This window comes from Seriola aureovittata, chromosome 5 (assembly GCF_021018895.1).
Source record: "Seriola aureovittata isolate HTS-2021-v1 ecotype China chromosome 5, ASM2101889v1, whole genome shotgun sequence".
In the NCBI taxonomy this organism is placed as follows: Eukaryota; Metazoa; Chordata; class Actinopteri; order Carangiformes; family Carangidae; genus Seriola; species Seriola aureovittata.
In genome coordinates, this window is record NC_079368.1 from 19,363,604 (window position 1) to 19,385,953 (window position 22,350).

A 22,350-nucleotide genomic window follows, 5' to 3' on the forward strand; every position below is an offset into this window, starting at 1 on the left:
ATATCTAAAAAAGTTTGCAGAGAAGACATTGTAGAATAAAAATTTTCTGGGGGTGGGCAGTGCTCAAAAAACTAGTCGTTGCACAATGTGGTTTTAACTGACTAAGTGACTTGTAAACAACTTTTGCATTGTCTTTACAAATCACTATTACAATTTTGGCAGGGCCCTGACTTTCTGCAACAAGTCAAAACTTGATTTTTTTCCCAGTTTTTGGGATTTGCCTCTTCTGTGGGTGCAAATTCTTAAAACAATATGATCTACTTTACTCTGTTACAGTAATACTATGCACTGTACTGTGCATAATGTTATGATGTTGTTTGTCTTGCTAAGCAATATTATAGTTTGTTTTATCTTGTGATTTTTTTTTTAGATTGAACAATACTGTAATTAAAAATGAATGTGAATGTGAATAGATGTGAAGACATGCAATACTTGCATCAATATGATTCACTTTCTTTTGTAATTCACCGATGCATCACATATTGATCTCTGCATGTGATTTTAAGGTGTGGTGAAAGTTACATGTTTATACAGTTTCAGCTTTTGAAAAAAAGCACTGTATTTGCATAAGCACAAGAGCTGTGAAATTCCATGCACATGCAGAGCAAAACAACCAAATGATTCCGGCTCTGGTTCAAGAGTGCAGGTGTGTGATGCTACCTGTTGTGCAGTGAGGATTAATATAGGGTAAGGTCTAAATAGGATTCAAAAACAGCCATTTATTTTACATTATATACACAAAATTTGAAGTAATAAAATTATACAGAGACCAAAAGCATAAACCCAATCATTTCTTCATAGGTAAGTGTGACAAAAACCTAACCTAACAAAAAAAGCTCATTGCCTGAAACGTCAGGTCCTAGTATTACAAGCATAAAATGCACGTTCTTTTCAGGAAAGAAATCTGACACACATATGGATATATGTTTTACTCAAGCACCCAAGACTGAACACCTTAATCGCAGACTAGCTGGACAAACACCTTGTCTTTAAGGGCTTCATTCTGTCTATAGATGTACATCGGCGTGTCATTAGAAGATGGGCTGGTTTCCCCAACCTCCTGCTCTTCATTGTTTTCTTCAACCTCCTTGGAGATCAGGTCATTGTAGGAGGTCACGCAGAGATCGTGGTCCTGGAGGGAGGCAGGGTATCGGAGTGAGGCTCTCTCGATTCGCACTGACCTTCTCACCGGGGTGAAAAAGCGTACCTCCTGACCGTTGACACGTGCTGGTTCTCTCTGTTGGCTTTGGGGGCCACTAAACGAAAAATAAAGACAAAATAGATCATCATTTTTCAAAATGACCCAACCTCTAAAAAAAGCTGGGCTCATATACCAGCCGTCCTCTCCATAATATTCTGGCAGGAGAGAGAAGAAGCTACAGCTGCAGCAAACATCTCATCTCTCTGGCTACAACAGATGCCAGCTGTTGCAATTCCCAAGCATTGAACAAATAACATTTCAGGACATCAACATGTTGACGACATGCTAATATAAAGTTGACAACTGAAAATCACTCACCCTCAAATTCTGTATACAGATCGTCATTTGAAATGTTCTGTGGCACTGTTTGCACACTGGCTTTTTGTTGACTTTAACCGGTCCCTGATGATTTGCGCCAAACACAAACTATCTCCATGCAAAAGTCTTGCCGTGTTTTTGTTTTTGTTTTGGTTTTCCACAAGTCACAGTGGACCTGTTGCTGTATGTTAATTTTCTGCTGCTATTCCACATGTTGTTACTATTGTTTACTGTGCCTGCATTCTTCAGAGTAGAAGAAATGTAGGGTTATTACACAACGGTCATCAGACCTGGAAGAATCACTTCTCCACTACCAACGACATCTACAGTGCCGAAAAACAATTACAGTCACATTTTAAGAATTAAGAATAAAGTATCAGTTCTTGTGACATTAGTAGAAAGGGTATTATTACAGAAGAAGCATCACAATCTCTCGTGATGAATGAATTTCTTTTCCTCTTTCAGATGTTTCCACAGTGTGAAGACATCAGGTGTAATATTCATCACTGACTTTGAAATATTTGTGTCTGTCCCTCACTGACTGCTGTTTATGTGATTCAGCCATTGCAAAACTTTAAATTCATGCCAGCTACTTATCTGCTACTCTTTATTTCTGTGTGAAATGACAAAAATATACTATATATAATCACCTCCTGTGTGCTGAGTCCAGTCTGGTTTTTCTACTCAACTCGACAAAGAAGAAACAATAATATAACAAGTCAAACCTACCCAGGAGTCGCTGTGATCTTATACTTGACTACAGATGAGTGTCCTTTCTCCCCACAGATGAGGGCTCTGACAGGTTTAGGGGTCATCATTGGGTTGTTGATACTCTCAGGAGAGCTCTCCACTGTTGGGATTTGGTCCTCATTTTTCTCATTTGCATCAGATGCTGAAAAAACAAGAAAACCTGAGTCATTCTTGTAAGAATGAACATATTATCTAGATTTCACTGTTGAAGTTATCAAATAAATTTTACCTTAAAAGGTGCATGAATTGATCTTTTTTGGCCAACAGGGTATAAAGACAAACAATAACATTATCATCTCTTAAAGATCTGGCAAATGTGTTAGCAAGCAGTTGCCCATATACACATCTAGCAGACACATAGCAACAATATCTGGATTAGCTGCTAAATGCTCCACTGTGTTCACCGGTGATTTTCTAACTTTGTTTGTCTGCCCTTTGGCACTAGACAAGTAGTCTCACTGAAAACTGCACTGAGGAGGGCAGTGAGAATGAACCAAACAGTAAAGTTGTGATAGTGAAAATCCAAAAATGTGAGTTAAATGTGAGTTAAAATCACATACAAAGAAATTCAAAAACAGCAGGAAGAACTTGCATTCAAATTACATTAAATAGTGCAACATAGTGATTATTACACACAAGATAAAAGTAACAAAGTCAAAGAGTAATACCTCATGCGATGCGATGAATCACACAGGCATTATTTCAACTTCATGGTCAGATGCGGTAAATGTCATTTGTAACACTAAGTGATGTAAATGGGGTAACTAATTGCATAACCCCTGCTCAGATAGAGGTGGGAAAAGAAAGCCTTCATGTTTTTTTTTGGCAGAAGGAAAGGAAGTTCAGAATGCTGAGAAAATCTTCATCCCTGGGCAAATGGAATCCTGATGTAAATTCTTCAGTAATGGTTTTGCAGTTTGGCTGCGTGTGAGTGTGTTTCAGCCAACATGTCCATCCTGGCCAATTTACCTTGGATCTCGTCCTTTTTCTTCAGAATCTCAAACACCACAGTCCGCAGCTCGTCCACTGGCTACAATGAAATATAAAAGTAGAAACTTAACAGGAACATTGAATTTCCAATGTATGATTCTGTATCGCTGTATTGGGCTAATCCAGCAAATTAAATACAATACTACATGATGTTTGATGTATGTATGATACTGATCCTGTTAATCCAATATTACCATAAAGCAGTCCAGCTCAAAGCCTTTCAATATGTCAAAGAATGGTCTAATACACCAGATATATTATGGAGCAGACATTAAAGAGACTAGAACTATGAGTCTACTATAACCAACAACAATCCAAATCAACCAGAGTCTTTTAATTAAAGAGGTCTGTTATCAATGTGCTTGTGTGTGTGTGTGTGTGTGTGTGTGTGTGTGTGAGTGAGAGAGGGAGGGAGGGAGGGAGGCATGGACAGGTTGAGCGAATCAATGCACTGCACACAGGTGTACAATGAAGGTTTTAGCTATTTGAAATGTAAAATATTTTCAGTTCATTAAGAAACTGTGTTGGGACTTGTTAGACTGTGGCAGAGAACATCAATTGAGTAGGCGGTCCTTCAATGTGGACTAGGATGCAGTTGCCTTCACACAATGTAAACCAAGCTGGATTTTAATACATTTTTAAAAATGGCCTTGCAAATCTTTTGTCTTACCTCCAACACAACACGAACAGCCTCTTCAAACATGGGCAAGACATCCAGGTTGCCTTCTTGCTCCATCAGACGGGCCTGACAGATCCAGTATTTGGCAAACTTCTGGGACACTGCTGGCAGCCGCAAGAGAACCTCCCTCACTTGTTCTGGAGGGCAACCCTGTGGGTGCAAGGAAGGCTCCCATCAAACTTTAGAATGCCTTCCAAGAGAGACTGTGTACAAGTGCACACAGTCCAACAATTCGCATGTTGCAAATTCTGCAGACCCCTAGTAAGTATTAACAATATGGTAGCTTTCCAACATGGTGACTAGTTCTTTCCAAGAACGCCCCCGCCTTACAATACCCATCAAACAATATCTATGCATATTTCCACCGTAAAATGTGTCCAACACATAAATTCCAGAGAGATATAACAACGGGTTGTGGCAGATGGCCACACATGCTTCCAGTTCTTTTAAAGAGGGAGATTTTTCTTTTCTACTTTCACCAAGTCAGTCATTGCGGGAACTGTTGGGTTTTTCTCCATAATATTGTAAGTGCCTTGAGAAAATAAATAAAGTTAAATAAAATTAAATAAAACAGAATTTAATTACACATCCAGTGGGTTATTACATCAGACTGGAAAATCTAGGACAACAAAAGAGAATAAACCATATACCTCTCCAAGCAATTTGATGCAATCAGCCAGGGACCTGTCGACAGCACAGATAAGGGAGTGAGTCTCGTCTTCCTCCTTCATGGAGGTCCAGAAAGGCTGGGGTGCAGCCACTGTGCGCCTCACCTGAGGTTTTACTGGCATTGGAGGACGCTTGTAAGAAATACCTTTTGCCTCTCGCCATTCCTGCAGTTTTCTCCTTTAGACCAAATAAAACAGCAGAGGATACAGTTAAAATTCAACATTTTGTTTGGCTTTATTTTTGGCTTCATTGGACAGCGCACCAGACACACACAGGAAAAGAGGAGAGAGGAAGTTTGATCACTTAGGTCCCAGGACAAACTGGGGTTGATGCCCGGAACATTTTATTCTACATGAGCAACTCTTGGTTTCTACTTAACAATTAAAGGGACAGACAAACCTTTTGGAAAATCTTATTTAACCAAACAAGGACACATTTTCAACTTTAAACCTATGCTTTCATTTGTATTCATTTATCTTCCTATTTAAAAAACAAAATAACATGCACTTATATTAGGAACAGCTGTACATTCACCATGTTTATTCATGCAATTATCTAATTAGTCGATCAGATGGCAGCAGTGCAATGCATAAAATCGTGTAGATACAGATCAGGACGATAGCAGACAACCAACTCAGAGGAACCAGTCCCTGTCCAAACCAGACTTCATCACTATCTTTCTATCAAAAAGCAGTCTGTACATGCACAGAGATCTAATCAGATTCCCAACTCCCATGGATTTTACAAAACTTTCCATCAATCCTTGATCAGATTCTTTGTCGCCTATTTTACTTCATTCTTGTATATCACATGTATTATTTTGATTGGTTTATTTTGTTAAATGAAAAGAAAAGGGTATCCCCTATACTTTTAAAAATGTAAAACAAATTTGAACAATACCCTAGAATAATCAAACGGATATTCAAAGCAATGAACGGTGTTGTATGATTAAACAAAAACTAATTTCTAATCATCACTTGCTCAGAATGATTAATTTGAACAACTGATAGAAATTCATAGAACAAAATGATAACATCATATCGCTGACACATGATTAAGGATGGGATATTGTTAAGATTTTTACCAGTATTGCCTTTACCGATACTGCTTATCGATCTCGTACTTTAACGGTACTCTTATCTGTACTTTTTGTTATTTTGTAAGAGAAAAAATTAACCAAGAAAAGAATTGACATTGCTTGATTTTATGATATTGTACTCAATTAATATTCAACAGCATTGTTTTGAACAAATCACTATCATAGACTGATTTTGTAATGATGGTAATGTAAAAATAAATGTAATGCCCAATGATGTATTACAGGACCTTTTTTGGACAGTATTTTTTTTACTGTGCAATCGCTAACTCCACTCCTCTGAGGGATGTACAATTGGAACTGAATGTCTTAAAAGAATGTCTTACTTGGAAACTGAGTTGGTAATGTCAGAGCTCATCTCGCCCAGGGCCCTGTTTAATACTGGGTTTTGGTACCCATCCCTACACATAATAATTTCAACAAATAAAAACTTTCATCTGCCAAACTGCCCTAAAGGCAACCTTTCTTATGAATCATATACAGACACACCTGTGAGTCTCAGGCCAAATTACCCCACAGTCAACTAGAGCAGAAATGCAATGATTCAATGGTACCACATCATGGTTTCATGCTGTGCATTTACCAGTAGTTGTACTGTGCTACTTACATTCTTTCCTCTTGGGCAGCAGTCATTTTCTTTCCTTCAGTCTGGGGAATGATCCTGACTGAGACCTTTGGCGTCTTCATGTTTGTGGCTTGTCCTGTAAGGCTGATGGTCCTGGAAGGCTGCGGCACCGTCTGTGACATCACTGGAGCGCCTGTTCTTTTTATGCATGTTTGTGGCGGAGGGGCATTTGCTGAACTGTGTGCCTTTTTGCTTTGTGTCTCTTTACATGTCTTGGTTTTCCCTCCCAACTCAGCCACAGCGGCTCGCGTAAACTGACCACTTACCGCTTTTGAAGTGCGCCTGCTCACTGCGTCATAGGATGTTCGGCTGGGGACTTTGCATGATTTCCCATTTTTTTCTCCACCACCTTCAGATTTCTGCTTTGTTGGCCTGTCTGTGGGCTCACCAGTTGATCTATTCGTTTTTGACATACCTTCTCTCCCTTTAGGTTTAATAAGTGCTTCTATGCACTTTGAGGTGGGCACTGGTTTCCATCCATGACTTGATAATTGACTCTTACAAGATGACTGAGAATGTGTCCCCAAAAGTGGTTTTGAGTTAGACTTGTCCTGACTCTGAACTTTAATGCCAGCTCTAGCAGTTGAAGAAACAGTTCTCTCATTAACAGGGTTGTTTAGAGCAGTGTTACGAAGTGTTTTCCTCTGAGCTGTAGCAGAGCTCTGGGAATCAGACACTAATGATGAGGTGCTGGATCGCACTTTCTTACCCACAGAAGTAGTGGTGGTATTTGCTGCTGCGGCAGGAGTATGTGTTACACGTGACTTTGTGTTTCTTGACTGGGTTACTGCAGGAATGAGCCCCGTTTTTGTTTTGACAATTGGGCCAAGACTCATTCTGACACTGACTGTTTTCCTTGGACCTGACCAGGCAGAATTTGAATTACTGCTGAACTTTGTGTTGGAAGCTGCATTTGAAGAGGCTCTGCCTGAGGATAGCAGTCCTGTATTTGGTGGCTTTTTGAGTTGGCTGGTTGCATTCAGGGTGGATTTTGAGGACACAACAGTGTCCATTCCTGTAAGCACTGGATTTTCATTACGTTGTGGCTGTGCTGGGCCACCGATTGAAGATGGACATTTGCCATTTTGCCGTCCAGTCAGGATGCTGCCTTTAACATTCACTTTGTTAGTGACACCAAACACTCTTTTGGCAGGGAGTTTTGTGGTTTTTGTGCCTTCAGATCTGAATGTGTCAGCTGGAGCCTTGTTCTCTTTTCCCTTAACAATCTGTGAAGACAAAAATAAAATATGTCGGAAATTTAGAGTAAAACAAAATGAAAAGTCATTCAAATAATCAGGGCAACTCAGCACCACATGATGTTAATGTCTCTTCCCTTTTCAGTGCTTCCTTACCTGCGCAAATAAGAGTCCCACTTTCCCAAGAATTTTGACACATCGGTGGGATAGACATAAATCATGTTGCGCACGTATACTGTCTACTACTGTATACCATGTACCTGCACACACACACACACACCCTACCTTAAATGCAGACGTCATAGGCTTCTTAACCTCACAGTCATCTCGGAGGTATGGCCTGAGGAGGAAAACCGATTGATTTAATTTGCTGTACACAGAACAAACTTGATGACATGAACTGTTTGGGAGTTAGACAACATTTTAGCAGCAACATTTTTTTTCTTACTTATGGTGGGGCAGTTTCAGCCTTCCTTTTGCTGCCAAGTATTCCATCAACTTGTGTTTACGTAGCTCTGTGACAGAAAATTACACAGGATTTGAGCATTGTCTACATTAATAACTTTTAATTGTACTTGCCAGTAAATTGTATATTATAGATTCATATCTAGTGTTTGAACTATAATAATTTATGTGTACTTCCAAATAAATATACACATATAAAATTTATAATAGGAAAATTGCAGAACTCCGGGACATAATAAAATGTGGAACTTCTGGCAGACAAAACTTAACTATGGAGCAAAAAAAAAGAAGAGATTTTTTTTCTCCAACTGTGTCAGCAGCATGTGTGATCGGATCACATTTTCCCACTCTATATGCAAACAAACATGTATGTGTTGCAACTGTGACAGATGGGTCCACTGTCAGTGTGTTTGAAAGACAAAGTAGATCACATCTCAGGCAGGTCATTCCATTTCAAGTCAACAGAGGCCTTCCGACTGACCTTTGTGGATTTGCTTCATACTTAATGTGAACAAAGTAATTGTTGCCAACAACTACTATTTAAAATCTTCAGCTTGTATCTTCTTGAATTTCTTTCATTCTAAAGGTATGGAGACAATGACCAGCCATTAAACAAAATAAGGTAAGGGGTGGGGACAGAGACACAAGGAACAGTAGCACATGGGCTATAAAAACAAAACAGCACATGTGTAAGTAAACAAATCCTGTGAAAATCATTTTTGATACCTTAATACATACATACATACCAGGTACCACTGGTTAATTGTTTTAGGATAGACTCATGCGTGGGCAATATGCGCTTGAAATAAAGATGTGAATTTTACCTCACAAATCAGAATTTTCAATAATGACTTTACTTATATTAAGTATGAAGCAAATCCAACATGGTCAGTCACAGAAAATGTCTAAAATCTCTTGATTTGACATGGAATTACCCAAGTGTCCTAATAACATTTCACAGACACTTACTGCCATCTGGCTGCAGGTTGGTGATACATAATACTCTTGTTGAAAATCTACGTTTGGAAAAGGAACAGCAAACAAGAGCTGAAACAATTAGCGATTACTTGATTAACAGACAATTGATTGACTCATTGTTTTAACCATTTTTCAACCAAAGAAAGACAAAGGTTCAGTGGTTCCAGCCTCTGAAATCATTTGCCGTTTTCCCTGCTATATTTTAAATATATATATATATATATATATATATATATATATTAATATAGAAACAACGGACAAAAAAATTGTGTAAATAGTTTAATTAGTAGTCTGTTGCAAACTACTAATTTAACACTTACTTTCTCAGTTGACCACTAAATCTAGCACTGTCCCTTATTTGTATGGGAAGCCTACTAAGCGGTGTGTAGCTGCTATATCAGTGTTTGCTACAGGTCTGATGGTGCTGACTACAACACCACAAAAAAGGACTAATCTACCCCCTGCAATGTCAAAACGACCACTTTCAGTTTATAGGTGTATAACATATCGTAATACTCTGCAAACACAATCAAAACATTGAATCCTAACATTACTGCCTACAGCAGCCAGGCATGTAAATGTAGGAGACAACATTAGACTCGTGTAAGTGAAATAAGACCTTTAAACACCTTTAAGGTCTTTTTGAGGAAGCTTTATTCATTATCGTTTTAAGACTGCAGATATGGATTGAGTTGCGTTAATTTGTCTACAAATTAAAAACGTTTCCAGTGAATGTGTAACGACTGCTACCTTGAGTTAGCGATAACATGCTAACCAATGCTAACCAACGAGTGAGCTTTTATGCTACTAAATGAGTTCGCTAACCTTTTCTGGAAAGTATCGATACGGTCTCTCCTTCTTCCATATCTGTTGGACTTCAATTTCTCCTTTTGACTTTGTCCAAATTTGTTATCACAAATTCCTCTTTAGACCCTTTTTTGTCGTAGTCGTTGACAATACGTTGGACTGAAACTGTAACAACTGAGCTCGTGCATCCAGTTTTGAAATTGTCGGGAGTGAACGCCTCCTCTTCTCTGATTGGACGATTTGAAATTTCGAAAAAAAAAAAAAGAAAGAAAATCACGCATGCGCTAAAACTACGAGTCGCTTGGAGCAGAGGATGCAAACAAACGGCACCTGCAAGGCTTTAATCTCGGCCTGAGTGCAAAAGTTCCCTTAATATACACAAGTTTGGGCGGATGATGTATTTTGTTGATTTCTGAAGTGAAAATAAGTAAATACAACCTCTGCAGCAAACAGTTATTAAAAATGAGAATTCCTTCAAATGTTAACTCTTACTTTTTATTTCATAAACAAAAAAAAGCACACACATACAAATTATCTATCTATCTAGAGTAAACTGAATGCTAGTTAAGTATACCTATGTGACTTTTCCTGTAGAATGGGGTAAAAAGATTGTTTTCTTAAGTAAAATAATTCCTATATATAAAAATACTGAAGTATAATCAGGAAAATATACTAAAAGATATCAAAAGTTAAACTTCTTATACAAAACTATTGACAGTTTTATTGGATTATTGCTACAAGTGCATCAGCTGGTTGGATGATCAGAAATTCTGCATGCAAAATCTCATTCTGCCAAGCACAGCAGTCAAACAAAAAATGTGGAGTACTACGTACAACATGTCTCTTTAAAAGGTGGTGGGGTAGAAGTACCTCAGAATGCTCCTAGCACTATCCATAATTACTAATTGTCATAGATATGGAAAACCTTAAACTTAAGAATGCTGGTTTGTGTCTGGGTCTCTAAGCAAATACTGAGGCTGTAATTTGTGATATTCTTTGTGCACTGGAAATTATAAATTAAGAGTTGGAGGAGAATTCTAGTCCTAGTTCACTTACTGTCTTTACAAATGGATTACAGCTAATGTCAAAAGAGGTGACAACTCCAATAGTACACCTTAATTGTTAGACCAATGCATTTCTGCCTTCACCAAAAACATCTTAAAACATACAGAAAAATTTAAACAGGGTGGGTTTAAAACAGAAAAAAATCAAAACAACCAATCATGGTATGGTTTCTAGTTCAGTTTCTGTCTTTACAAATAGACTACAGATAATGACGCCTGTGAAGTAAATTATCCCTGTTTGAGTTGTGCCATCTAACAAATCCTGAGTGAGCATATACAACACAAATCCAAATTATTCATAAGACTTTATTAAAGATTCGTTAAACATCATTTAAATAATTGCAAGAAAGCAGATTTCCAAATAAATACATATGTTAAAATGGTGCAAACATAGATAAACAAATGGATAAATACATAGATAAAGCGTCAACAGTATGTCATGTAAATACACAGGGTGCTTTCCAGTCAGCACAACAATGCCACCATTTGGTGGAACTTGACTATGTCAATACATTTCACTTTCTGTACTTAGTACATACAGTAAATAGACATTGCAAAACTTGCATCTTTCTGGCAGACAATGGTAGTGCGTTTGTTTAAAGTAATTATATCTTTGTTGTTGATTATTTGAATCAAAATAGCTGAAGTACAGTATATTTTACACTGTTCAATACCCAGATGTTCTAGTTAAAAGGCGACAAAGATGACCCAAAATACAGTTCCACACTCCACTTTGGGTGTCTTGGACAAGTTTTAACTCTGACGCTGGATGTTGAAGGTTCTGTAGCGTTTGGCGCTCTCCGTGCACATCTCTACCGGCTTGTTGTCATGCTCTGCTGTGCTGATGTACCAGTCAGGGAAGGAGGCAGACATGAGGGTGCTGATGTTCAGCCCAGAGTCCCGTTTGTAGAACAGAAATCGCACCATCTCGCTTTCGGGGCTGATCCTCAGCAGGCTGCTTTTGTCCTCCACTGCCTGAGGTGTGAAAAGATACACATCAGAAGGTCTGACCATCACACCGGAAAATAATACAAGCTCATATCAATAAATGTATACTGTCCATTTCAGATGATAACAATTCAGATGACCAAGAAGATCTGGTCAGTTTTCCTTAGTCACTGTTTTGGTTTTGATAAATGTGGCACTTGTGACTGAGTTTACCCTTTAACAGTATAACAGAGTGTGTATTCTTTATGTGAGATTAATGTAAGAGCTTACCTCCAGGTGCAGGGTTGGCACATCACCTTTCTTGTGGCATGACAGGTAGAGATTCGTGTCTTTAATGCCAAGAGCCACAGGTCTGGCCTCGGTGCTGGGTGAAGGGTGCACATAGGTCGACATGTTCAGATGCACTGAGGAGAGAACACAGGATACAGGTTCATTAAAATGAAAACTGAAAGACTGTGTCTGTGCATTTCACCAAAGTTACACAAGGATCTGAAATAACATATCACCTTTCAACAGTTTCAGTTAAAATATCAAGCCTAGTTGCCAACCTATCATCCCTAAATTGTAATATCTACCGTGACCCAGAGATTTTCTAACAATCAGCTCTAACTGTTGCATATAATTACCTTTGCGGTTGTCACTGCCTCCTTGCAGCATCACTGCATGGAGCTCCATGCTGTTTTCGACCAGAACTAAGCTCCTCTTCTGGCTGTCGGTCACACTGCACTGATATTCCCCTGTCCTGCTGAACTGAACTGGTGGAGCTGAGCCGAGCTCGATCACAATATGCTCTGAGGGAAAGAGAGGAAAGCTCGATTGGTTATGCTGTTATGATTTTTATTTACAGTCATAGACCATTTGGTGAACTGGAGGAGTGAAACTGAAGCCGTTCTGTAAGTAAGTACAATGTACTAATAAATGAAGCATTAAGTTGTTTCACCTTAAAATGGGACTCAATTCAAATATGATATGCTAACAGAGAAACCAGTCCAGTAAGCCCTTTTTATGCAACAGTGTGGAAATAAAGTTTCATCTGTGTAATTACCTTCCACTATGTTCTCCATCATGATGTTGAGCAGGTTTTCATCTCTGAACTCGGTGCTCAGCACTGACTCTGATGTGCCGGCCTTCAGCCTCTCCATGGCGATGATGAGGTTGGCCACACGCCTCATTGTCATTGGATGATGGGAGATCTCCAGGTCCAGTCCCTTGGGCATCTTGGAGCTCCACATCTCGCTCAAGTTGCATTTCATCTCGGATTCCATCTTTTTCTGAATTGAGGAAGGTCTGCAGGAAGAGAGAGAGCAATTTGAATCATAAAACAGTCAGTGAAATACAGCTCAAATTTACTTCTACCTTTATAGCAGCTTATTAGTATTTTATCTATGATGCTTTGCTAATTATTGACCTGTTGTGAAGGCTACAGTACATCTCTGTATGTTGTTGTGGGGATTTGTGATTCACTACTGCATCAACGTTTAAAGTAACATTGACTAAAAATAAGATAACATTTTTTCAGAGTGAAGATTTCCATCTGACAGTAACAGAATAAATGTTCTCACAGTTTATAATGACAAAACCGTCAGCAGCATGTTGAAGAAACTGTCCTCTAATGAGATTTAATTCCCAATCAAAGTAAAACAAGGATCCTGTTTATAATCTGCTCCACAGTAAGAATGTCAGAGACAAAAAAATTAAGAAGCAAGAAAAGTCAATTTACCTGTTGAAGTCAGTAGAGAAGAAGTTGTTTTACTGTTCTTGGTTAAGCTTGTCCTGTCAGTGTTGTTCTGCCTGCCTGTGCCGACCTGCAGGGTTTTTATACAAACTCACGGCCCTTTAATATAGAAAGTGAAATTGTCCTTACTTCTGTAAACCAACGCAATTCTATGATTTCACGATGATGAAATACTGTACTTACAAACTGTACTGTTTCTTAAAAGGATCTAACAATACTCATAATAACAGATCAATTTTGACTAGTCACATCCAGCTAAAATCTGGTTGAAAATACATTACGCCATCTGTAAACATTTCTACTATTTCCTCATTTTCTAAAAATGCATTTTTTATTGATGTGAAAAGAAATTCCAGTAAACTTCTGAATTTCCTCACTTCCCTCAGATGCGTCAAGTTGAATTGGAGGTGGAGACGTTGCAGTACTATCATTTATGATATTATAATTTAATATAATAATAACAGTACAAACAAGAACCCAAGTACCCGGCCCGGAGGGTTACCGGGGCCCCGCCCCGGAGCCAGGCCTGGGGTTGGGGCCCGTGGGCGAGCGCCTGGTGGCCGGACCTTGGCCCATGGGGCCTGGCCGGGCCCAGCCCGAACCGGTTAAATGGGTTCGTCTCCCAGTGGGCCCACCACCTGAAGGAAGAGTCAACGGGGTCCGGTGCAATGTGGATTGGGCAGCAGATCAAGGCGGGGGCCTTGGCGGTCCAATCCTCGGTTACGGAAACTGGTTTTCGGAATGTGGTTTTCGTCCTGGGCGTGGAACTGTGGACCAGCTCTTTACCCTCGCTAGGTTGCTGGAGGGAGCATGGGAGTTTGCCAATTCAGTCCACATGTGTTTTGTGGATTTGGAGAAGGCTTACCACCATGTCCCCAGGGGCTCCCTGTGGGGGATGCTCCGGGAGTATGGGGTGGATGGCCCCTTGTTAGCGGCCATTAAGTCCCTGTACCAAAGGAGTGTGAGTCTGGTTCGCGTAGCCGGCAGTAAGTCGGACCTGTTCCCAGTGAGGGTTGAACTCTGCCAGGGCTGCCCTTTGTCACCGGTTCTGTTCATAACTGTTATGGACAGAATTTCTAGGCGCAGCCGGGTGGTGGACGGGTTTGGGTTCGGTGGCGGGAGGATCTCGTCTCTGCTTTTTGCGGATGATGTGGTCCTCTTAGCTTCATCGAGCACCAACCTTCAGCTCTCGCTTGGGCGGTTCGCAGCCGAGTGTGAAGCGGCTGGGATGAAGATCAGCACCTCCAAGTCTGAGGCCATGGTTCTCAGCCGGAAACTGGTGGATTGCCCGCTCCAGGTCGGGGGGGAAGGCCCTGCCTCAGGTGGAGGAGTTTAAGTATCTCGGGATCCTGTTCACGAGTGAGGGTAGGAAGGAGCGGGAGATCGACAGGTGGATTGGGGCGGCGTCAGCATTGATTCGGGCGCTGAATCGGTCCGTTGTGGGGAAGAGGGAGCTAAGCCGGAAGGCGAAGCTCTCGATTTACCGGTCGATCTATGTTCCAATCCTCACTTATGGTCATGAGCTTTGGGTAATGACCGAAAGAACAAGATCGCAAATACAAGCAGCCGAAATGAGTTTCCTCCGCAGGGTGGCCGGGCTCAGCCTTAGTGATAGGGTGAGGAGCTCGGTCATCCGGGAGGGACTCGGAGTAGAGCCGCTGCTCCTCCATGTCGAGAGGAGCCAGTTGAGGTGGTTCGGGCATCTGGTGAGGATGCCTCCTGGATGCCTCCCTGAGGAGGTGTTTCGGGCATGTCCCACCGGGAGGAGGCCTCGGGGCCGACCAAGGACACGCTGGAGGGATTATATCTCTCGGCTGGCCTTGGAACGCCTCGGGATTCTCCCGGAAGTGGCTGGGGAGAGGGCTGTCTGGACCTCTTTGCTGAGGCTGCTGCCCCCGCGACCCGGATCCGGATGAGCGGGAGAAGACGACGATGACAATAATAATAACATGCACTGATTGTGCTTTATATGGTAACAAACAAGAACACAACACTTACTGCACATACTGAACAAAGTATTCAGTGTGTTAGCATGCTAACGTTTGCTAATTAGCACTAGAACTACAACTACAAAATGTCAAAGATGACAAAATATTGTCCAAGACTTATTCACATTGTGGTCATTGATGTAGAAAAAAGATAATCATTTTCCCTAATAAATGATTATTTTCTAATTTGTTTAATCTGTAAAATGTCACAAACATCAAAATGTCAAGCACCTTACCCTATTTGGTTGTGTTGTGTCTATGTGCGGCATGTGTTGTCGAATTGATTATGTTTTCTGAATTTGCGTGTGTTTTCTGAAGTTGTAGCAATTTGAGCTCTCTGGGCCACTGTAGCTCTGGTTTGGATGGTATTTTGAAGAACAAATCCAACTCATTTGGGTTTGGGCACGAAAAAATAATTAGTGGCATAATTTCCTGATTCTGACTGACAAGCTACAATAAAACATTTTCCAAAATGAACTGAAATCTCCAGCTTACAGGAAAGTGCTTGGTTGTGGTCACTGATTATTTTCTCTCACTGGTAATTTGTTCCATCGTTTTTGATTCTTCTCACATAGATGATTCTGTTTCATAGATTGGATATTTTCTTTTCTTTTCTCTTTGAAGGTTTTTCTTAATGTGGCTTTCTTATTGTTGTTTTTTTTTTTTTCATATTTTGGCATTATTGTTAAGAGGACAAGTACCCATTAAGTAAAATTATAAAACTGTGATTATTATTCTGTACCAAATAAATGGTCCATTTTGAGTCAAAGATAAAATGAAAAATGTGTAAAATGGTAAAAAAGTACAAAATTGTGAACAACAATAGTTGGAATTTCTGCAAAGATAACACAACTTCATATATTTTAAAATTTCAGTGACACAATTGTGTCATATAAACTTTTCCTGACTTCATCCATTTTATTACGAAGATAACTATTAATGGGATGTGAAAGTGCGACTCAAACACTTGAAGATGATTCTGATTCTTAGGGGAGAGACATTAGTCAGCCGTAGTTAAAGATTTATGAATCACTAAAAGGAAGAGCAACAACATGTCACACACCCTCAAATTGCACTGAATGTGGACAGACGCACACACACACACACACACACACACACACACACACACATATACGTGCCTCCCTTAACGTAAGTGGACTGTCAGACTATACCAACCAAGTGTGGACCAATATTTCTAGTTGTTTTGAAAAAATGAAGATTAAATACAAAAGATCTTCTTTCATAAGTTCAAACTGCTTTCGTAATTCTTTTTTTTTTTAATTGTGGAGAGGGGTCAGCACAACAGGATTGGTTTTGTTGCTTCAAGAAACTAACACTAACCTTGACCTTTGACCTTTGAACACCAAAATCTAACCGGTTAATCCGGGAGTCCAAGTGAACATTTGTACCAAGTTTGAAGAAGTTCCCTCAAGGCGTTACTGAGATATCGTGTCCACAAAGTCAAAACCGTGTTTTTGAGGTCACCCTGACCTTGACCTTTGACCTTTAACCACCAAGATCTAGTCAGTTCATCCTTTATTCCAAATGAACATTTTGTATCAAATTTGAAGAAATTTCGACAAGGCGTTACTGAGATTTTATGTCCACAAGAATGTACGGACGGACAACCCGAAGACAATATACCTCTGGCTCTGACTGTCGCCGGCAGGCAGGCATAAAAAAGTGGAACACCATTCTGTCCAATGTTCAAATGCAAATGATATAGAAATTGCTTTTCTTAATTATACAGCTTCAGCTAATGCATTATTATTATTGGATTTTTTTTTAAGTTTATGGGGACTGCAATTATTAACAATACAGCAGTCAAGCAAATGTAGTGGAGTACTAACTTCAACATTTCTGTCTAAAATGTGGTGGGGTAAAAGTACTTTCAAAATTGTCCTAACGGTATCCATATTTACTAATTTTCATACGATACATACTACAGAAGGGGGGTGACAAATTAAAGAAAAAACCAACAGACAACATGTCGACAACCTATCAAACAAAGGGAATTAGAAACAAAGACCTGCCTCTAATAAAGGCCTGTACATTTTGCAGTTGAGGAACAGTTAGAGGAAACACAGTGGTTGAAAACTGTTGTGGATCCCAGAAGGAGGCTGTCCGCTGTGTGGGACCAAAAAATAAGGTATTATGTCGCTTCTGACTTTCTCTCTGAGAGATCATTCAAGTAAATTTCAAGCAAATACAGCTGAAATCACAGCACAGTCTTTGTGTTTGGCGATTTTGTCAGACAAAGTCACGGTTATAAAATTAGGATGTCAGCAGAACAGAGCAGCAGCTTGGGAATGGCTTGGGAGTTAACATGTAAGGTTAATGGGCTGCATTTCAGTCACTATTTTATACTGTATATCTGAGCACAGAGAGGAGGAGAGAAGCAAACAGATACACCCTCTGAAACCAGCTGTCACTAGGCAGAATGCAAATACAACACGATGATGTCAGTTGTTTACAGCGGTTCCACAACAGTTTTAAACTACATCCTCAGTTTCTAACATTGCCCATTCACAGTCCAGCCATACACTAGGTTTTGACTAAGTCTTGTTTCCACATCTCTGTAGACCAGTGCCAGTGGGTTTTTTTTTTCACCAGTGAACTCTCATATGTTCATTCATCTTTGTAACGACCCTACTTTAATATCCCTCGCTATGCAACTATACACGAAATGTTCTTGCTGACTGATTTCGTCCTTTATATTCTCAGTCACCAGAGGAAGAGTCACTCTTTTGTTTTTCCTCACATTTCAAGCTAATCCACTCCCCTATTTACTGACATCTTTGTCATAAATCAAAATGCAGATGTCACTGTTCTTACTGAAACACTGGCCAGTTGAGCAGTTTTTGTGACTGATGCCGCTGCCGTCTGTGCCCCAACAACGAACCCTCACTCAGAGCCACTTGGATCTTTCCCTCTTGCCATGTTGATACAAAACCAAAATCAGCTGTGCCTGCTTTGCATTTCCCAGCGCATGATTGGATATCATTAACTGCTTAATTATACCATGCAGTGCACCTGTGTGAAAATATCTACATTCTTTTATGTTTCTCCACTCATTTATTCAGGTTTTCCCTTTAATCTGGCACCCATCTGTATATGTTACATTCCTAAATATCACTGTGTTTAATCAAATAACCACTTGTCACTGAAGCATGGAAAACATGAGGCTTGCTAGGATTTTTCAAATGTAAGAATGCTGGTTGGTATCTGGGTCTGTGGGCAAATACATAAACCTGAGTGAGCATACAACAGAAATCCAAATTAGTTACAAGGCTTTATTAAAGATTTGTTGAACATCATTTAAATAATTGTTAGAAAGCAGATTTCCAAATAAATACATATGTTAAAATGGTGCATAAATAGATAAATAAATGAATAAATAGATAAAAGCATTAAGAGTGTGTCATGTAAATACACAAGGTGCTCACCAGTCAGCACAACAATGTCACCTTGTGGTGATATTTGACTATGTCAATACACTTAGAATTTCACTTTCTGTACTTGGTACATACAGTAAATAGGCACTCTGTAAAACTTGCAGAAGTCTTTCTCGCAGACAGTGGTAGAAAATTACATCTTTGTAGCTGATTATCTGAATCAAAATATCTAAAATACAGTAACTTTTGCATTCTGTTCAATACCAAGATGTTCTCTTTAAGAGCGCCTCTCATGACCCCGGGGTGCCAGTCTACATTCAGTAAGGGGTGTCTTTGACCGGATGTTGAAGGTTCTGTAGCGGTTGTCGGTCTCCGTGCACATATCAACTGGCTTGTTGTCTTCCTCTGCTGTGCTGATGTACCAGTCAGGGAAGGAGGCAGACATGAAAGTGGTGACGTTCAGTCCGCTGACCTGGGTGTAGAACAGAAATCGCACCAGATCGCTGTCAGAGCTGATCCTCAGCAGACTGCTTTTGTCCTCCACTGTCTGAGAGGTGAAAAGACACATGTCAGAAGGTCAGACCATCACACTGGAAAGTAAAACTAGCTCATATCAATAAATGTGTATTGTCTCTTTGAGATGATAACGATTAAGATGACCAGGAGTTTACTCTTTAACAGAGTGTAAGAGCTTACCTCCAGGTTCAGGGTTGGCATGTCACCGTCCATGTGGCATGACAAGTAGATATTTGTGTCTTTAATGCACAGAGCCACAGGTCTGGCCTTGGCCTCGGTGCTGGGTAAAGGTGGCAAGTAGGTCGACATGGTCAGATGCACTGAGGAGAGAACAGAGGATACAGGTTCATTTTAGACTTTATATTTTCAGACTGTGTTTCAATCATCACTAAATTCAAATATCTACAATTTTCTAACCATCAGATCTAACTGATCACATGTTATTTACCTTTGTGGTTTTCACTGCCGGCTTGCAGCGTCACTGCGTTGAGCTCCATGCTGTTTAAGTCCCTAACTAAGTGTCTCTGCTGGCTGTCGGTCACACTGCACTGGTGCTGACATGTCCTCCTGAACTGACTTGGTGGATTTGAAAAGCACTCGAACATAACACGCTCTGAGGGAAAGAAAGGCACGCCTGATTAGTCACTTTGCTATGATTTTTATCTACAGTCATAATCCTTTTCATTTGAGTCATAGTACAGTAGATAAACACTATACACTCATTAATGATGCTTCAGTTGTCCCACCTTAAAAGGTGCTACAAAACTAACAGCAAACAGAGAGATGTCAGTCAAAGACACCCACACAGTTCTGGGCGGAGCTTGAAATAGGCCAAATAAGTGAAAACACCTGTGCAGGTGAATGTGTGGGAGCCCAAATCACAGGTGTCACCATTTGTTTTGATGGGTTTCCAGCTACAGGAAATGATAAGTAGCCCACTCTGTATCTGAAGATAGACATTATCACAGAAACTGTTCCTGAAAACACTCTTAGTTATCCGTCAATCACTTCCCACAGTTCCTGATTGTGAAGGACTTAATGTAGATGGCAGCATTTTTTGTTTCAATTAACTTTCCAGGAAAGTTTAATGTGAAACTAAAACTCAATTAAAATATGCTATGCTAATAGAGAAATCAGTTCTTTTTATGCAACAGTGTTGAAATTTGCGTTATTTACCTTCCACCATGTTCTCCATCATGATGTTGAGCAGGTTTTCATCTCTGAACTCGGTGCTCAGCACTGACTCTGATGTGCCGGCCTTCAGCCTCTCCATGGCGATGATGAGGTTGGCCACACGCCTCATTGTCATTGGATGATGGGAGATCTCCAGGTCCAGTCCCTTGGGCATCTTGGAGCTCCACATCTCGCTCAAGTTGCATTTCATCTCGGATTCCATCTTTTTCTGAATTGAGGAAGGTCTGCAGGAAGAGAGAGAGCAATTTGAATCATAAAACAGTCAGTGAAATACAGCTCAAATTTACTTCTACCTTTATAGCAGCTTATTAGTATTTTATCTATGATGCTTTGCTAATTATTGACCTGTTGTGAAGGCTACAGTACATCTCTGTATGTTGTGGGGATTTGTGATTCACTACTGCATCAACGTTTGAAGTAACATTGACTAAAAATAAGATAACATTTTTTAACATGTTCTCACAGTTTATAATGACAAAACTGTCAGCAGCATGTTGAAGAAACTGCCCTCTAATGAGATTTAATTCCCAATCAAAGTAAAACAAGGATCCTGTTTATAATCTGCTCCACAGTAAGAATGTCAGAGACAAAAAAATTAAGAAGAAAGAAAAGTCAATTTACCTGTTGAAGTCAGTAGAGAAGAAGTTGTTTTACTGTTCTTGGTTAAGCTTGTCCTGTCAGTGTTGTTCTGCCTGCCTGTGCTGACCTGCAGGGTTTTTAAACATACTCGACAGGAAGTGGGACGGTCTCAGTGCTGTAAACCACCGTGATGATGAAATACTGTGCTTACACACTGCTGCCATGAAAAAGTGCCCTATGTGTCTATGACACACGCAAGGAAATGCACTCATTAAGGCTATGTTGCACATACTGTTTGATAGAGAGATATCAGATATGCCATGCACTCTACACAGGTTTATGCATTGATTATAAATGTTTTATGATTTCTTTTTTAAATAATAATATAACACTAAACATGAGATATTCTTCACAATAATAGTAGTAGTAGATAGATAGATAGATAAAAGGACTGAAAACATGGAGAAACATACAGACAGTTTGGCTCAAATTCTGTCAGAATGCGTTTTTTTTTTTGGTTTTGTTTTTGTTTTTTAGCAAGTTGTGGCTGGATTGTATTAAAAGCCTGAGTTAAAAAATCCTGCATTAGCCGCTGGAGTCTCAGGGTGACCCCTCTACTGACCCTGTGTTCAAACTGTAACGAATCTAATAATGATAATAATAGTAGTAGATATGTTTTGATTAGTCATGGCAGGCTAAAATATGGTTGAAAGTACACGATTCTTTTGATGATCTTTTCTCTTATTTCCTAATCTTTTCACATCTTTTTGTGGTTTTGTGGTTTTTTAGGTTTAAAAAAAAAAATTCCAGCAAACATAGTACACACGTTACTTGTTTAGAGTTGCGTAACCATGGCTGAGTCTGATATTACTTCACTTCCCTGTGATGCAGGTGGAAGCTCCGTCACGGTGGTGGAGATGAATTAACGGGCTTCGACTAGTAGTGAATTCACACTGTCTGGAGGGGGAGGGGTTTGCTGTAAAACATAATGTTTGTGAGATTCCTTTCAAACACTGAATGTGTTTTATATGATAATCAAAAAGAAAACAACACTAAACACACTAAACAGTCAACGTTTTCAACTTACATCATCCAACAACAACCAAACTATATTTAGTTTATGTTTAAAAGTGTTTCTGACCTCATTCTGCCTGTGA

General features: G+C 39.8%; 3 protein-coding genes across 4 annotated transcripts; all 3 read right to left on the minus strand.

The window, feature by feature from the left end:
* Window positions 1–681: 681 nt before the first annotated feature.
* On the minus strand, window positions 682–9,946 carry ckap2l (cytoskeleton associated protein 2-like). Of its 2 annotated transcripts, XM_056375416.1 has the most exons (9): window positions 9,793–9,946; window positions 7,973–8,039; window positions 7,810–7,864; window positions 6,311–7,554; window positions 4,589–4,784; window positions 3,930–4,088; window positions 3,239–3,299; window positions 2,249–2,411; window positions 682–1,256 (listed from the first exon to the last, which is right to left on the minus strand). In XM_056375416.1, the coding sequence occupies exons 1-9, from the start codon at window positions 9,830–9,832 to the stop codon at window positions 956–958; spliced, it is 2,286 nt and encodes a 761-aa protein (XP_056231391.1). In that variant the 5' UTR covers window positions 9,833–9,946; the 3' UTR covers window positions 682–955. The 2 variants fall into 2 exon arrangements, with proteins under 2 accessions (XP_056231391.1, XP_056231392.1); XM_056375417.1 differs by lacking the exon at window positions 7,973–8,039 and having other exon boundaries at window positions 9,793–9,942.
* A 1,178-nt stretch (window positions 9,947–11,124) lies between these two features.
* LOC130169754 (interleukin-1 beta-like) lies at window positions 11,125–13,772 on the minus strand. Its single transcript, XM_056376706.1, has 5 exons — window positions 13,507–13,772; window positions 12,832–13,073; window positions 12,413–12,577; window positions 12,057–12,190; window positions 11,125–11,813 (listed from the first exon to the last, which is right to left on the minus strand). The coding sequence occupies exons 2-5, from the start codon at window positions 13,049–13,051 to the stop codon at window positions 11,592–11,594; spliced, it is 741 nt and encodes a 246-aa protein (XP_056232681.1). The 5' UTR covers window positions 13,052–13,073; window positions 13,507–13,772; the 3' UTR covers window positions 11,125–11,591.
* A 4,941-nt stretch (window positions 13,773–18,713) lies between these two features.
* On the minus strand, window positions 18,714–21,326 carry LOC130169058 (interleukin-1 beta-like). Its single transcript, XM_056375467.1, has 5 exons — window positions 21,236–21,326; window positions 20,597–20,838; window positions 19,869–20,033; window positions 19,601–19,740; window positions 18,714–19,451 (listed from the first exon to the last, which is right to left on the minus strand). The coding sequence occupies exons 2-5, from the start codon at window positions 20,814–20,816 to the stop codon at window positions 19,182–19,184; spliced, it is 795 nt and encodes a 264-aa protein (XP_056231442.1). The 5' UTR covers window positions 20,817–20,838; window positions 21,236–21,326; the 3' UTR covers window positions 18,714–19,181.
* Between the last annotated feature and the right edge of the window lie 1,024 nt (window positions 21,327–22,350).